Genomic DNA, 17,551 nt, shown 5'->3' with positions numbered 1-17,551 from the left:
ATCATTTCCGGTCAGGTAGGTGAAATATTAGACTAATGTCTTAATTAATACTGCTTGTGTATATCTTTACCACCTGTTAACTTTAGTTTGTCAAACTATTGCGACTATTGCTTACTAAGTCCTTCTCTATAAGATTTAGCAGCTTTCACACGTTTTTCCGTGGTTCAGACAGCATAAATTAACAGAACAACGTATTTAAGTAGTACGACATGAAGGGTGAGTATTAAATGACAGAATTTACATTTTTGGGTGAACTATTCCTTTAAGTTCAAAGTCACTATAGTTACCGTTGTAATTTGTTGTGAAGGACGCGGTCCGTACCGGCAGAGGTCGCCATGTTGTAAGGATGTGTCTTCCTCTTTGTTGTCATCGTCGCTCTTGTCCAGCCGCTGAGGGACTGAGTGGCTGAAATGTGGCTTTTGTTTGTGTGGTGATTTGCGTACCATCTCCAAGACCATGCCGGAGCTGAACACTGAGATCCCTCAAGGCCTCGTGTACGGTCTGCTGCTGCGCTTCTGTACGTGATGTTGAAACGGGAGGCGCGGAGGAAGAAGACAGCATCCATGCCGAGCACTGAATAACTCTCCGGCCTGTCAGTGAACAGGCTATTGAGGTGACTGTCGTAAGAGGTACATGTTTTTTCTTTTTTAAAGAACAGATTTAATTGTATGGCTACACGTTTAACCCGCTCGTCTTAATTTAATGAAGTGTGGTAATTAATTTAACTTAAGCAATCCCACAGCTCAGAAGATTAGCTTAAGTCTGGATCCAGCAGTCTCTCTTTTGCACTGTGAACTAAGAATATTTAAGAAAGATGTGGTTTATATATGAGACCCTGGACCACAAAACCTGTCATAAGGGTCAATTTTTTTAAATTGAGATTTATACATCATCTGAAAGCTAAATACATGAGCTGTACACTGATGTATGGTTTGCCAGAACAATATTTGACAGATGCTGTTTGAAAATCTGAAATCTGAGGGTGTAAAAAATCTAAATATTGAGGAAAATCACCTTTAAAGTTGTTCAAATGAGGTTTTTAGCAATGCATATTACTAATCAAAAATTAAGTTTTAATTTGTTTACGTAGGAAATTTACAAAATTTACAAAATATCTTAATGGAACATGATCTTTACTAGTGATTTTTGGCATAAAAGAAAAATCTATCATTTTGACTTATACAATGTATTGTTGGCTATTGATACAAATATACCCATGCTACTTAAGACTGGTTTTGTGGTCCAGGGTCACAAATATTATTCCATTTTATTTTTTTTATTGAAATTCTTTTATTAATTTACTTATTTTACATTTGAAATGTACATTTAGAGTGTTTTATGAACTATGACTCTTTGGGAATCGTAAGAAATTTAACTTAAATTAGTACTTTTAAGGAATACATTTGAAAATAATAAAGTATGTTGCCAAATGGCCAGATAATTTCATATTCTAATGTAACTGATATAATGAAACAGAAAAACTATTTTATTTTTATTTTTTTTTAGAAGTGATACAAGTGCAGTGCAACAGTTGTTTGTAGATATATGTTATATAAAAATAACAAACAAAAACATTGGTAACACTTAATTCTTTTGTTTTTATAAATCTTTTTTTTTTTTTTTTTGCTAATTGCTAATTAATCAGACTACACAGGGTGTGTTGTACATTTTTGATATAACCAAAAGCAACAGCCTCACATGATTAAAAAAAATGGTTTTCATTGCATAATTTTGCCTGAAGCAGGAGCATTCTTTAAATTAATTCATTTTACGTAAAACGTTTTTTATTGTATTTATTTAAATTTTAATGTAAGATTTAAAAGTAAAGTAAGATTTTTAATGTTCTTTAAAGAAGTGTCTTCTGCTCACCAAGCCTGCATTTATTTGATCCAAAGTACAGCATAAACAGTAAAATTTTATGTAAAATTACTTGTTTCTATTTTAATATATTTTAAAATGTAATTTATTCATGTGATTTCAAAGCTGAATTTTTAACATCATTACTCCAGTCGCATGATCCCTCAGAAATCATTCTAATATTCTGATTTACTGCTCAAAAAACGTTTATTATTATTATTGTTTATATGTTAAAAACAGCTGAGTAGAATTTTCTTTGGGTTTCTTTGATAAATAGAAAGTTCAGAAGAACAACATTTATTTTAAATTGAAAGCTTTTGTTACATTATAAATGTCTTTATCATCACTTTTGATCAATTTGCTAAATAAGAGTAAAAAATGATTTGAATGATTTCTAAAGGATCATATGACATTGAAGACTGAAGTAATGATGTTTAAATTTTAGCTTAAAAAATATTTTCAAATAGAAAACAGTTATTTTAAATAGTAAAAATATATAACAGTTTTCCTGTTTTTACTGTACTTTGGATCAACTAAATACAAACTTGGTGAGCAGAAGAGACTTCTACTGAATGTTTAAAAAAACATTCAAAAATCTTAACTGTTCAAAAACTTTTGACTGGCACTGTATGTTTAATAAAATAACCTAATATTGACACTTCTTTACTTCCGAGGTTTGGACAACTTTAGGATAAAGAGCTTTGGATAAGGTTGCCACAGTAACTTTTGAGCAGGTGTTTTTATCAATTATTTCTTATTTTACCTGTTACGAATAAGAACAGGCTATATCAGTGACCGGATTTGTATGTATATTCATGTTAAAATAAAGTAACCTAGTATTGACCTAGTTCAACATCAGCTGCTTTACATGTGAGGTTCGGACAACATTAGGATAAAGAGCTGTGGATAAGGTTGCCACAGTAACTTTTGGTCTACTTTTGACACACCCAGACACAAGCCAGACCCTTGTATTTCTCAACTGTTAATGTGAAATCACTGCTAGCCCTTCACACATCCTCAAGTGGTTTTAGCGCTTATTCCACATCAGAATCAAAGGAAAAGTCATTTTTAGACAGTCACTCAAGCGCTGCGGTGCTTCAAGTAAGTACTTTAATGAATGCATGCATGCAATCTTAACATGGTAAAGTGTTTTGTGAATGTGACATCTCATTGTATTTGATTAGGTTCACAGAATAAAGATGACGCCGTTGGTGCTGGGAGTCGGAGCGTGCTTAGCTGGGTGGATTGCTCTTTATGCTTTGCTGTGCTACACAAATGGCTCTTGTGGCTATGAGTGGAACTGTCGGCTAGTTACACTATTCCATGGCATCCTTGCAGTCTGTATAACTGCATACATTGGATACATAGATGGACCGTGGCCTTTCACCTACCCTGGTAAGATGTACTAAATGTAAATGTATAAACCTTATCTACCTTATTCATCAACGTGGAAATAAACCTATGGGTGAGACTTCCGGTTCATTATCCGCTGTAGGGAAAAAACAAGAAGAATAACAACATGCGGTAAATAGTAAAACTGTTTGCACTACAAACCAGTGTGTTCGTTAAAACAACATTGTAAGACATACCAATTTGCAATATTAAGTGGCAAAACAAGCTATTTTGTACTAAAAATAGCTGGACACAGACCAGAAGCCTGACCTATAAAATTTACAAATGGCCTTGTCCACTCTTAGATTAAAAACATGGATAATAGGGGTGTATAATATATAGACTATGTAATGCAGCTCAGAGATGGCATGAATGTCTTTAAACTGTAATTGCAATTGCATAATTTATGCTATGAGATTGTTTTCAAATACAAATTTTTTAATATTAAAATATGAAATAAAAAAAACAAAAACCGCCAGTAGATGGTGGCAACACTCGTTGTGTCCAAAATAGGTACTACATTTGAACAAAAACTTAGTTTGTGACCATTAAATGACTTACCGTGTCAGTTGCGCCGTTTACAAATCTTCGTTATCTTCGTTCAGCTAAAAATTTAAAGGAATATTTCCCCCAAAAATGTAAATCACCCCATGATATACTCACCCTCAAGCTGTTCTAGTTGTATACGACTTTCTTCTTTCAGACGAATACAATCGGAGTTATATTAAAAACGTCCTGGTTCTTCCTAGCTTTATAATTGCAGTAAATGGCTTTTGAGATTTTGAAGTCCAATAAAGTGCATCTATCTATCATAAAAAGTACTCCGCATGGCTCAGGGAGGTTAATAAAGGCCTTCTGAAGCAAATTGATGCGTTTGTGTAAGAAACATATCCATATTTAAAACTTTATAAACGTAATCTGTAGCATCCGTTAATTGATATCCGTGCATTCACGAAGGAGTGGCATTCCAGCGGATGACATAGGATGTGAGGCGTAGTGTAAGCTTCGGTGAGAAGTCACAAGAGTGGAAGCGCAGAAGAAAAAGCAAAACAATACACCGGTCACGATTTGAATGAGAATTTGTAAAGAAAAATGTTGGAGGATTTCGATATAAGCCAGGAGGAGCTTATATCGTTTTTTCTTTGCTGTAAACAAAACTTGGTTTTAGCGAGATTAGCATATTCTCAAAAGAGCTAGCGATACACCTACATCCTACGTCATCTGTTAAAACACCACTCTTTCGTGAAAATGCATTCAACAGTTAGCGAAAGCTAGAGATTATGACTTATAGTTTTAAATATGGATATTTTTCTTACACAAACACATAAATTCACTTCAGAAGGGGATTATTAAGCCATGTGGAGTACTTTTTATGATGAATGGATGCTCTTTATTGGACTTCAAAATCTCAACACCCATTCACCTCCATTATAAAGCTTGAATGTGCCAGAACCCTTTTAAAAAAACTCTGATTGTATTTGCCTGAAAGAATAAAGTCATATACACCTAGAAAGGCTTGAGGGTGAATAAGTCATGGGGGTAATTGTTATTTTTGGGCGATTTATTCCTTTAGGAAACAAAGCAAATGACTGTTTATGAAGGAGTTACTGAATTATTCACTCAACTGATTTGTTCTAAATGCAGATTCATTCAGTAACAAAACACCAATGCATGTTTTTCAGAGACTTGTGTTTAAAACTATTTTTGTTGGCGGAATAGAGACAACAAACAATATTATGTCTAAAATGTAACTTGTTTATTGAACTGTTGTATAAGTCAGCATCCCATTTGCAACCATGCTGATATTTGGAATGTTTTGATTTGGTTTTTGCAAAGTAAATTCACACATTGTCAAAGGGTTAGTTCTCTGATTTTCCGATGGCGGTAGTACAAGTATTAACAATGTATACTTTCTGTGTACTTTCTGTTACCTGCACCAAGATAATCCCCATCATTCAATAACAAGTCTGCCGGATCGTGTAAAATGCATCATCTGAAGGACTTTTGAGAGATATTTTTCAGATTCAGAAACCTGCTTATCTTACTTTCACTTTTTTAAATCCTTATTCAAGGATAGACTGATTGAGTCCAGTGCATTATGGGTGTTGAAGTTTTCCCACCTTTCTTTACATCCCTTTTTCTGTTTTCTCTAGTCATGTATCAAAAAAACATGTTTTTTTCCGCATAGACAGACATATTGTATTAATTGTTTTTTTGTTTAGTGATAGTTGTTAATGAGTCCCTTGTTTGCTCTCTGCCTGCTTTTCGTCAGAAAAAATTCACAAATTCTGTGGTTTTTCAGCATTTTTGTATATTTGAACCCCTTCCAACAATGACTGTATGATTATAAGATCCATATTTTCACACCGAGGACAACTGAGGGACTCATATGCAACTATTACAGAAGGTGCAACGCTCACTGATGCGTCAGTAGAAAACACAATGCATTATGAATTTGAAGATCAGGGTAAATTTAACTTATTTTGTTTTCTGGGAAACATCTAAGTATCTTCAGCTTCTGAAGGGCAGTACTAAATAAAAAAAGAATATGATATTTAAAGAAAATACGAAAAATGTACACAACTTTATTCTGTTCAAAAGTTTACACCCCCAGCTCATCAAGCATTGTTTTTCCTTCTGGAGCTTCAGTGAGCATTTGAACCTTCTGTAATGGTTACGTATGAGTCCCTCAGTTTTCCTCAGTGTGAAAAGATGCATCTCAAAATCATACATTTGTTGGAAAGGGTTCAAATACACAAAAAATGCTCAAAAAACACAAAATTTGTGGGACCTGAAGGATTTTTCTAAAGAACATCAAGTAGTTTAACTGTTCAGGACAAACAAGGGATCTAAACTATCACTAAAACAAACAAAAACAAAAAAACACAGCTGTGGATCATTCAGGTAACAACACAGTATTAAGAATCAAGTGTATGTAAACTATTAAATGGGGTCATTTTTATAAATTCAACTATTATTTTCTCTTGTGGACTATATGTACATGTCCTTTATGTTAAATATAGAGTTGAGGTCAGTACCAAATAAAAAATAACCTTTATTTTATATGATTCCTATTATTTTGGTCAAATAATTTTGCAGATTCTGCAAGGTGTATGTAAACTTTTGACTTCAACTGTGTAATGTAGTCTTATTATTATTGTCAAATAGTTTTTTTCCATAAAAAATGCTAATTTTTTTCTATATATCATTTGCAGGTACAAAGAACACCCCTCTGCAGATCAGCGCTATGGTGGTCAGTCTGGGCTACTTTATCTTTGACATGGCCTGGTGTGTGTACTTCCGCACAGAGGGCCTGGTGATGCTTGCTCACCATACCATGAGCATCCTGGGTATTATGCTCACTCTGTGGCTGGGAGAGTCAGGCATCGAGTCTTGCGCCGTGCTGTTTGGCAGCGAGATCACAAACCCCCTCCTTCAGACACGCTGGTTTTTAAAACACTCCGGCCGCTATAACAGCTTCCTCGGAGACGTTGTGGATGTTTTGTTCGTGCTGCTGTTTGTGTTCATGCGCGTTTTCGTCGGCGGGGCCATGTTGTACTGTGAGCTGGTCTCTCCGAGACCCAAGTTTATCATTAAATGCGGTGGTGTGGCCATGTACGCGCTGTCCTGGGTGTTCGTGGTTGACATTGGCCGCTTCACATACCGCAAATACCAGCGCTGGATGAATCGCCACAGGATGGCAGAGGTCAACGGGCAGGATGTGAAGAGAGAGTAAAGGATCTCTCTGATCAGCAGATTGGCCTCTCGTTTCTAACACTGGAGGGAAGAGAATCAGAACAAATGTACCAGCTAATAAAGCTCTGCAGCTAATAGATGTTTACATATTTTTTAAAGGATATCAGCCATTAAAGTTTATTTGTGGTTGGTAATATACACATGGGAAAACATCCGTGCTGTATCAGAGCCCTTAAACAGTCTTAATGGTTTTTTATTATTTGCCATTATGATTAACTCAAAATTCTTACAATCAAATCTAATTTGATATATTTGTACTCATAAGTGTTTAAACTGTACTGGAAATATTTGATATTTTTGTAATTAGGAACACTAGTTGGTATACATTTTAATTAGATATGTTGCTTTTACATTCCTTTCCATTAAACCTTTAGTATGTGCAATGTTCAGAAATGATCATGAAACACTACTAAATGTTTCTGGAAGATTACTGAATGATTTGTGTGTGATTAATGACTTGAATGAAAAAGTAAACCCAGAAATCTTGTCTTTGAAATGTAACCCTTTTCAAATTGTGAGACTGAGTGATGACTTACTGGATGTTTGCATTAGATATTTATCTGTTATGGTGAATTGACCACACCAGTTGATAAATCAATAAATATCATCATCATTACAATAATGTGTTTAGCCGCCTTTTTCCTGAACACAGAAGTCGGACTCAAATGGAACGGTGCTTTATACAGTATCTCTGGTGTTTCTAGTCAAAATTAACGTATTTTCTGTTAAACCTATAAAATGGCTTTAAAAAGCAAATGGCGGCAAGGTTTTATCACTTTACAGTGTAGCAACTTTGTGTAGAAAATCAGCTGTCATAGTTTAATGAGTAGGCATGAAGCGACGCGAGGTTAGCTGCATTGAAAACATAAGCGAACACGGGGCGAATCTCGTGGGATTTTTTTTCCCCACAAAATAAGAGTACACATTATTTCAACATATTATTTTATTATTTAGTGGAACACAAAAGCACCCAAACGATAGAACTGACATGGCAGCGCTCATCAGTTACGTAGGAAAAAGTTAAATAGATCTTTAGTGACGGTCATTTAAATTGTGACTGACAACATTTATTTTTTGATCCCTGTTATTTTGTTAAAATTATGAACATTTTGCATATCCTGCAAGGGGTATGTAAAAGTATGTTTTTGGACAGTACATTTTTTTGAAGTCTCTTATGCCTGAATTTATTTGATCTAAAATACAGCAAAAGCAGTAATATTGTGAAATATATTTACTCTTTAAAATAACTGCTTTCCATTTGAATAAATGTTAAAATGTGATGTGTCGACTATATGAAATTAACAAGAATTTGCATATTCGTATCTAAGATTATGCATTATTAACTGTATTATGAATATATATTATGAATTATTATATTTATATAATTATTGATCTTTTTGAGAATATGTATTCAATGCCCTAACAGTTTTACCCTGATTGACCTTTTGAGACATGGCATGAGACTGTGTGCTGTTGCTATGTAGCTATGTTATTTTTGTATGTTTTATCATATCTATATCAACTCCAACAGACAGACCGATGTTCTTAGAACAAGAAGTACTTCTTAGTAAATGTGCCTTTTTAAAGTTTGGGTTGGTAGGCAAACATGCAAATTAATAATTGTTCACGAGCTGAGACATGAGTAATGTGTTCCTAATCAAAATTAGACATATAAGCGACCTATAGACTTCCTGTACTGTCTGGTTTTAGGGTAAAAGAACTGCTAAACCTGCATCCCTTGCAGATCGGAGACTTCACACTTCTTACTTCTTCTTTCTCTCCGCTCTCTATCTTTTACTCTGATACTGGGTGCACCTAGACCGTCTAATATTTCTATTAGACTAACTTCTCTCAGATTTGACTAGCTTTGAATTTGACTTACACCTTTAATTCGACTTTGATTTTAATTCTAATTTGATTAATTTAATAATGTGATTCTTGTTATGGCTACTATTCTTTTAATTGTGGCATTTATTTTCATACTAGAAGATATATATAACTTTTGGAAACTTTGAATAAATTTAAAACCTTTTTGACCCCACCCGTCCGACTTCGAATCAATAATTTCTTGCATCAAAATGTAATTTTTTCCTGTAATCAAAGCTAAATTTTCAGCATCATTATACTCCAGTCTTCAGTGTCACATGATCTTTCAAAAATCAGTCTAATATGCTGATTTGCTGTTAAAGAAACATTTATCATTATTATTATTATTGAGTAAATTTTTTTTTCAGGATTCTTTGATAAATAGAAAGATCCAAAGATCAGCACTTATCTGAAATAAAAAGCTTTTGTAACATTATACACTATTCCATTTTGGGAAATAAATAATAGAAATTAATACTTTTATTTAGCAAGGATGCGCGTTCACATGTAACGAGCCGGATGAAAAGCTCGTGTTCAGGACTGATGGACGTGGCTGTGTATCAAAGGTAAAAAATGATATAAATACTGTTCAGTTTCTCACAAAAACCGATCGTTTCATCTCTTAGGACATCAATGTATCGTCACGAGCCGCAGGGTGTAATTTGGATTTGTCTGTGCATGTTTTTGTTTACTTTTAAAGGTCTGGTGCCCATCCACTTCCATGATATGACTGACAGACTGCACCGGTTTTCGTTAAAAATCTTTGTCTGTGTTCTTCTGAAGAAACAAAGTCACCTACATCTTGGATGCCCTGGGGGTAAACAGATAAACATCAAATTTTCATTTTTGGGTGAGCTATCCCTTTAACAGTAGTTAATTTCTTTAGTTAACATGAACTAAGAATAAACAATACTTACAGCATTTATTAATCTTAATGTTAATTTTTAGCATTTGCTAATGTATTATTAAAATCACGTTGTGCTTGTTAAAATTAGTTGATGCACTGTGAATTAACAATAACAATGAACGACTGTATTTTCATTACCTAAAATTAAGATGAATAAATACTGTAATATATGTATTTTTTTGTTCATTCATGTTAGTTACTACATTAAGTAATAAAAAAAAAGTATAAAAGTGTTAAAGAAAAATTACTAAACAAAATCCAATATAATATACGTAAAAGGTCCATCTCAAAGCAAAACGTCATTAACGCGTTGCAGTTTTGTGAACGTCCACCATGTGGCAAACTAACATAATACTTGAAACAGTGTGAAGTTGAAGTTGAATATAACCAGTGACTTGCTCACTTTTTCCAGTGGATTAATTAAACTCATTTAACCAGCTGTACATAAAAAACACGACTTTTACTTAAGAAAACCAGTAATATCACGCAAAAATGGGCGAAAGTGAACGCTTTGTCCAAATTACTATGGATACACAAATGTTCCATTCAAAACAAGTACGTTTTAATGTATTAATGAAAAGAAATACTAAAAAGAATATAACCAAAGGCATCTAAAACCGCATCAAAGACTCTTTTTTTAACATGTCCTGATGTTTAATTTCCACTGGACGCGTTTCCAGAGTTCGAGTGAATCTAAGCAAAAAAGAAACTTTGAATTACCATCCTCACTCCAAACTATAACCAAAACACTGACAGTTTCTCAAATTCCAGTCAGCCTGGCTACCTAGACAGCATTTTTATGCACGTTCCGAGTTTGTTCAGCAGAGTGAGCTCGAGTGAACTCGGTTGAATCGGAAATGCTGTCCACACAGGCGGCTCACTAGGTTTTGAGACGCAACCCCGCGGGAGACACGGCAGCAAGTCCGGCACATCTCAACTTTCCCCAGTTTGATGGACCGGAGCCTACAACCTCTAAACTGATTTCAACGTGGACCCTCGCTTCCGTACGAACTTTGTATCGTCTCTGAAAACATTCGGAAAGACCTACGCGAACTTTACCGAGTGGTTTTGTTTATTTTGATGCTGAAGTGATTTCGTCGCCGCTCCATGGAAACTCTCCGTGAGGTGACACGTGTATGAGCGCGTGCATTTTTTTCCCAGTCTGGATGACTGTGGGATTGGTGTGGATGCACACGGCTGTTTATTGTTGTTGTTGGGAAAATATCGCGTCTCATTTTTGGAGTGGACGTTATTAGGCTGCCGTTAGCTTTAGCATAGCAAAGGCCTCGTCTTGCAGTCTGGGTTGCGGTACGAGTATCTGCTGCTGTGTTGGCTGTGGACGTATATACACATTCAACATTAGAAAACTCAAAAGTGTTTCAATTGCCACAGGAGTGTAACTTCGTGGAGATAGAAGTGTTTCGTCTTCACCTGGGCGCTGCTGCTGAATATGAAGGTAAATTTGATAGCTGTACGATAACGTTATTTTGGTTTAATTATTGACTTATCTGTACAAGCCTCTTGACTTGCTACACTGTTAAACTAACATGCGAAACGTTTTAGTAACGTTTTGTGTATACCGAACGTATTTACTGTGTTTTATATGTCTAAACTGCAATTAACGTTATAGTAGAGTGTTATTGTGTTAATGATAATGTTGTTATCAACAATAGTGTTATTTTTTTGGCAAACAGCAACACTCCTGGAGGAACCAAATGTTCTTTGGGTTACTTCGGGATACTGGTTGAAACACGTTGGTTCTGGAAAATATGATGCATATGTACTTTATGTGATGATTTTACTTTTAAGGTCTTCAGTGGATATACTATACTGTATACTATACTAAAAAGACATTGTATTCGTCAAAATTATTGATTTTTCTTTTATGTCAAGATATTTCATAAATTTCCTATTTAAAGTAATTTTTGATTAGTAATATGCATTGCTAAGAACTTAATTTGGATGACTTTAAAAGCGATTTTCTCAATATTTAGATTTTTTTTTGCACTCTAGATTCGATTTTCAAACAGTTGTGTCTCAGCCAAATATTGTCCTGTCCTAACAAAGCATACATAAGTGGAAAGCTTATCATCTTTCCATTTCAAAATTGAAAAGTTCACCCTTGTGACTGGTCTTATTGTCCAGGGTCACATATTTGAAGTCGTATGTTTTGGGGCATCTTTATGATTGTATGCAATCATTGTATGCTGTTTTGGTCCAACTTTTATACTAAATTTGATGTTTTTTTTGTCATTAGTGAGCCTCTTGGTCAACACAGAGGAATACGGATACAACAGCCTCATGCAACAACAGAAACCGATGCTTCTCCTGATGCATCTGAAAATGACTATAGGATATAGGACAAATAAAAGCTAAAAACAAAAGCCCAATGAGCGACACACGGTCCACAGTCCCTGACAGGTATGTATGAGTTATATTTGTATTATTTGGACTGGACGAACTCACTTTTGTTGTGATCCTAACCTTTAGCAGACATCTTAGTCTACATCTATGTTAACTCTTTGAAGGACAGCGTTGAGCTTTTAATTGGTTTGGATTTATAATTGTGTGTATGGTGTAGGATGGTCATGAAGTTTGGTTCTTGATCGGTTTAATGCTTTGCTTCCGATTTTGAGGAGTCATTTTCCATTGGCTAAGAATCTGGACATATTCGAGTGTATTTCTGTAGGTTTGCAGGTGTGTTGTATCAATACGTTCATAGACATGCTGCGTGATCTGTCATGATGGCGTTTTTTGACCTGTTTTGACTTGTAATTATTTAACTTAAGTACAATTAAGCCATGATAAGCAACTTGGTGCCTGTAGCATTTGAAAAGTAATTTACGGTGGCAGCATTTTGACTTTGACAGCTTCTGTGGCATTATGGGAAGGTTTGTTTTGAATATCAGCAGATGAAGTAGTTCATCTGGGTCTTTTTTTGCCTGCTGTTGAATGAGTCATATTCATGTTTATATTTCTTAACTGATATACTGCTTTTGGCATACTATATAGTTATATAGTGTTTTAGGTTTGTTTTATGATTATATACACTACCAGTCAAAAGTTTTTGAACAGTAAGATTTTTAATGTTTGTTTTTAAAGAATCTTCTGCTCACCAAGCATGTATTTATTTGATCCAAAATACAAAAAGCAGTAATATTGTGAAATATTTTTATTTAAAATAACTACTTTCTAGTTGAATAGTTTTTAAAATGCAATTTATTCCTGTGATCAAATCTAAATTTTAGGCATCATTACTCCAGTCTTCAGTGTCTCATGATCCTTCAGAAATCACCCTAAAATGTTGATTTGCCATTTAAGAAAATGTATTATTATATTTATTATCAATATTTTAAACAGTACATTTCTTTTTCAGGATTCTTTGAATAGAAAGATCCAAAGATCAGCATTTATCTGAAATAAAAAGCTTTTGTAAAATTATACACTACACTCATTCAAAAGCTTGGAGTCTGTGTATATATATTTTTGGGGGAAAGAAATTATAGAAATGAATACTTTTATGTAGCAAGGATGCTTTAAATTGGTCAAAAGTGACCATAAATACATTTATAATGTTACAAATATTTCTATATCAGATAAATGCTGTTCTTCTGAACTTTTTATTAATCAAATAAACCTGAAAATTTTTTACTCAGCTGTTTTCAACAACAACAATAATAATACATGTTTTTGTGAGCAGCAAATCAGAATATTAGAATGATTTCTAGAGGAACAAGTGACACTGAAGACTTAAGTAATTATGCAAAAAATCAGCTTTAAAACCACAAGAATAAATGACATTTTAAAATATATTAAAATAGAAAAAAGTTATTTGAAATAATTAAAATATTTCACAATTTTGGATCAAATAAATGCAGGCTTGGTGAGCAGAAGAGGCTTCTTTGTCAATATTTTGACTGGTTGTGTATATAATTGTATAGTATTTTGCTAAAATATCGGAATTAGCTTTTTATTTATTTTTATTTTTTATTTAATTTAGTTTTAGTTTGTTTCAGTAATGTTGTGCTTTTCTCAGTTTAGTTAGTTTTAATATATCTATTTAGCTTTAATTTATTTTAATTTCAGGTTTAGTCATTTTAGCACTTTCACTTTTTTTGAAGGTTTTTCATTTAAAATTTATATTTTGTTTAATTTTATTTTTTTTACTGCTTTGAACTGCTTTTTTGTGCATGTTTGTCTCCAAAAAGCCTTCAGCCTACCTTTCCTTGTAGATTTTTCTTATTTATTTTTATGTTTAGCAATGCTGCCGTCTTGAATCCCGCATAACCAATATCATGCCAGGTTTTGTGTGGTATAATCTTGTCATGCTGCTCACAGCGTGTTATGTAATTCTTACTCGAATGTGATCCAAACTGTCTCTAATTTCAGAAGCCAAATGTCCACACAACAATAAGCCTAAAACATCTGCAGTTAGCAACAGCGTTGATCATTTCATATAGACAAGCGGTTTGGAAAGAAAACTGTTGTAATTGTGTGTTGTATTGAATTTTCTTCTATCGTTTCATTTTTGCAAAACTCACGACTGGTTTACAGCATTTTGTGTTTCCTTAGGCATTGCTTTTTAGACCAGAACACAAATCAACTGAGATTTCTTGTCTAATTTCATCATTCTGCCATTTGCTATTGATCACGCTCAGGGTTTTTCATAACAAGTGATTAGTAGAAACTAAGCCATGGGAAAGTTCAATAAATGTATCAATAACTACTGTTTGTTCAGCCCTCACATACTTTTCATTCACGATGGCTGAAAAACGTCAGTCGGAGAGTGTTTTCTAATGGTAAACTGGGTTGTTGGAGCAGCTCTCACAGGTCTTTGCCACTGACGTCACTGTGGAACAGCAGACTACTTGTCTGTCTGGTCATCTCCGCGATGACAGAAATGCTTTCAGCATTGCAGAGGTTGAAACACAAGCATCTGAAGGTGACTCTGAGGGAGATACTCGCTTGTATGGTGGTGTTGATCCGCCTTTCAATATCAGGATTGAACAGTTCTGGCCACCCAGGCCTAGTTGAAGATGATTGGTGTTCATCTCATCCGTTGTCACTGCAGGTGATGCATTGTACGGCACAACGTACGTGGCTAATGCATCTTTTGTTAGCTTCTGCCATGCGGCGTTCTGTTTTAATCCTAAGGTTATCCTAGTTCAAAGTCATTTGTTGTTTCTTTGTGTCTAGACCTCATTCACTTTCACCCCTACACTGAAGAATGACATGTAAGACATAACAGGATATCCTGTACACAAATTGGTTAACACGCTTCAAGTCTGTGAACACATTGTTTACCTATACATTGTTCTTGTATAGTCTTTAGGAGTGAAGCAACAGTTTAGTGTAAAGCAGCAGAGTACAGCTTTACAGAAGGTAGGATCCCTGAATTCTTTGTAAATGTAAAAAAAGATATACTAATAAATGGTAAGAAACATTTCTTTTCATATACATTATCATTGCTGTCAATACTCTGTTGTTTTATAACAAGTTTGAAGGAAATTTGTCACAAATATTTATAAAAATGAGTTTGTTTTGCAGTTATGCTCACTAAAATCTTTTCCCACCATAATAACGAATAAGCGTCGAAATAAACATGCTGACATGTAGCAGAATGAATTTTATGTTCTTCTTTTTCACACTCGGAGGAATTATTACTCAAATGTGTTTCCTGTTCATCAGTGATAAGCAGAGAGCAGCTTAATAACCAAGTTGCTTAAAATAGCCGTGCTGCTGAGCTCTGATGCATAGCTTCACTAATGATATTTTGACACTCATTAATACATTCTGAAATGAAATGCATGCTATGGTCCTCGTTGCTGTATCACAGCTCTTAAATTCATGGTACTGTAATGTGAAAATTAATCTCATTTTTATTACTGTAATACAGCAGTGTTTCCTGCATCGAGAATGCTGTGCCACTGGTTAGTCTGCCATGCATTGACCAAAATACTGTATAATCACTGTGTGTTTTGGCTGAAAGATGTGGGTTTGTGATTTTTGCGAGGAGAGAAAGAAAGACTTGTTGTCAAAAGATTATTTTGTAACACCCAAGTAATCATCCCAGCTTTCAACTGTCTGTTCCTCGCTGGCTGCATGCTGCAATAAATCTACAGTAGAACATGCTGTTCAGTTCCCCACTGAATCGCTCGATTAGGACGGTTCTTTTTAAGGAATCAAAACAACCAATCAGACTAATTGAATACAGGCCTCAACAGTCAGAATCATCAACTAAATTGGTCACACAGGAAACTTTTGTTTTTATTTATTAAAAAACTGTTTTGTATGGAAGCACGTTTCTGCCACTAAATAATAAAAAAAGCTTATTGCCACTTTAACTCTCAATTCTGACTTTTTTCTTAGAATTGCATGATATAACTCGCAAAAGTCACTATTCCAAAATGTAAAAAGTCTAAAAGAGTGTAAAAAGAGTATGAAGGCAGAAGTGCGGGATATAAACTCGCAGTTGCGAGAAATAAAGCTCGAATTGCGGGACACAAACACACAATTCTGCGATATATAAACTTCTTTTCCTCAGCTGCATGATATAAATTCATAGTTGTTAAGCCAGAATTGTGAGAGACTTTTTTTTTCTCAGAATTGCATGTTGATATCTCGCAATTTTGAGTTTATATTGTGCAATTCTGACTTTATAACTCTGTTTATCATGGAATTCTGAGAAAATGTCATAATTGCAAGTTTGTCTCATGCATTTCTGACTTTTTCACAATTGCGATTTAAGATTCCACAATTCTGACTTATATTGTGCCATTTTGACTTTGTAACTCACAATTCTGACTTTATAACTCTCAGATATGAGTTTATATCATGGAATTCTGAGAAATTTCTGACTTTATTTCTCGCAATGCTGACTTTATAATAGGGCTGGGCGATATAGCCAAAAAATAAAATCCCAGATTTTTTCACCAAAAATCCGATTTACGATTTAAATAGATTTTTTTTTACCCCCTACTACTTTCAGCATGTAAAGAAACCCCAGCTTTTCCACATTATATGTGGGCACCATATATTTTGCAATATACATAGCAACTGCATCAGTGATCGCTTTCCACCAGGCCCCATTCTTATCATACCGCACACAGTAAATGTTTGTAAGACAAATTAATATGAAAATATATATTTCATGCTTTTCGCTTGCAGTTATATCGTATATATAAATATACAATTTTGAACACAGAAATATTAAATGATTTAAATCAGTGTTTTTCAACCTTTTTTGAGCCAAGGTACATTTTTAATCAAAAAAATCACAAGGCACACCAACAATCGAAACTGTAAAAAAATGAAACTCTGTAGCCTATATTAACAAAATACAGCCATTCTTATCGAAGTGTCTTGAACAGGAATCATATAAACACAAAGAAAAAAGTATTTTATGATCTTTCATATTTCTTCTTCTTTCAAATAAAAAGTGCAATTAACAATATACAGTCATTCTTATCAAAGTGTCTTGACTAGGAATCAAATAAACAGGCAATTAGCTATCTACTGCCAGTGCCACCTACTGATATGGAAGAGTATGACATGATTAATCTGCCGGTGTCACTAGACAGCGCAGACACTCGACAATGGCACATTATTCGCAGACAATAACTTCTTAGTTTTCAAAAAATGTTTTAGACCAATTAGGTGAAATTGAATAATTTCCCACGGCACACCTGACGATCTCTCACGGCACACTAGTGTACCGCGGCACAGTGGTTGAAAAACACAGATTTAAATAACTGAAACGATCTGCCAGCAGGT

General features: G+C 34.3%; 2 protein-coding genes across 4 annotated transcripts in view; both read left to right on the top strand.

Moving 5' to 3' along the window:
- The first annotated feature begins 393 nt into the window (after positions 1–393).
- On the top strand, positions 394–7,565 carry tlcd5a (TLC domain containing 5a). Of its 2 annotated transcripts, none has more exons than XM_073818302.1 (3): positions 394–629; positions 3,050–3,252; positions 6,465–7,565. In XM_073818302.1, the coding sequence occupies exons 2-3, from the start codon at positions 3,057–3,059 to the stop codon at positions 6,983–6,985; spliced, it is 717 nt and encodes a 238-aa protein (XP_073674403.1). In that variant the 5' UTR covers positions 394–629; positions 3,050–3,056; the 3' UTR covers positions 6,986–7,565. The 2 variants fall into 2 exon arrangements, with proteins under 2 accessions (XP_073674403.1, XP_073674404.1); XM_073818303.1 differs by lacking the exon at positions 394–629 and adding an exon at positions 2,860–2,958.
- A 3,112-nt stretch (positions 7,566–10,677) lies between these two features.
- arhgef12a (Rho guanine nucleotide exchange factor (GEF) 12a) overlaps positions 10,678–17,551 on the top strand; it is an 81,112-nt gene continuing 74,238 nt past the window's right edge. For both annotated transcript variants that reach the window (XM_073817660.1, XM_073817659.1), the window contains exons 1-2: positions 10,678–11,234; positions 12,036–12,199. In XM_073817660.1, coding sequence (XP_073673761.1) covers positions 12,168–12,199 — 32 coding nt within the window. In that variant the 5' untranslated portion in view covers positions 10,678–11,234; positions 12,036–12,167. The remainder of the gene's footprint in view (positions 11,235–12,035; positions 12,200–17,551) is intronic.

Source organism: Garra rufa, chromosome 14 (genome assembly GCF_049309525.1).
Source record: "Garra rufa chromosome 14, GarRuf1.0, whole genome shotgun sequence".
Taxonomy (NCBI): domain Eukaryota; kingdom Metazoa; phylum Chordata; class Actinopteri; order Cypriniformes; family Cyprinidae; genus Garra; species Garra rufa.
The sequence above is the reverse complement of the archived record's forward strand: the minus strand, read 5'-3'. Positions and strand labels throughout refer to the sequence as shown.

Bases quoted from the DNA above. Each gene is read 5' to 3' on its own strand.
- tlcd5a (XM_073818302.1), top strand. From the start codon at position 3,057: ATGACGCCGTTGGTGCTGGGAGTCGGAGCGTGCTTAGCTGGGTGGATT. The intron at 3,253-6,464 runs GTAAGATGTACT...TATCATTTGCAG, and splicing joins GTGGCCTTTCACCTACCCTG to GTACAAAGAACACCCCTCTG.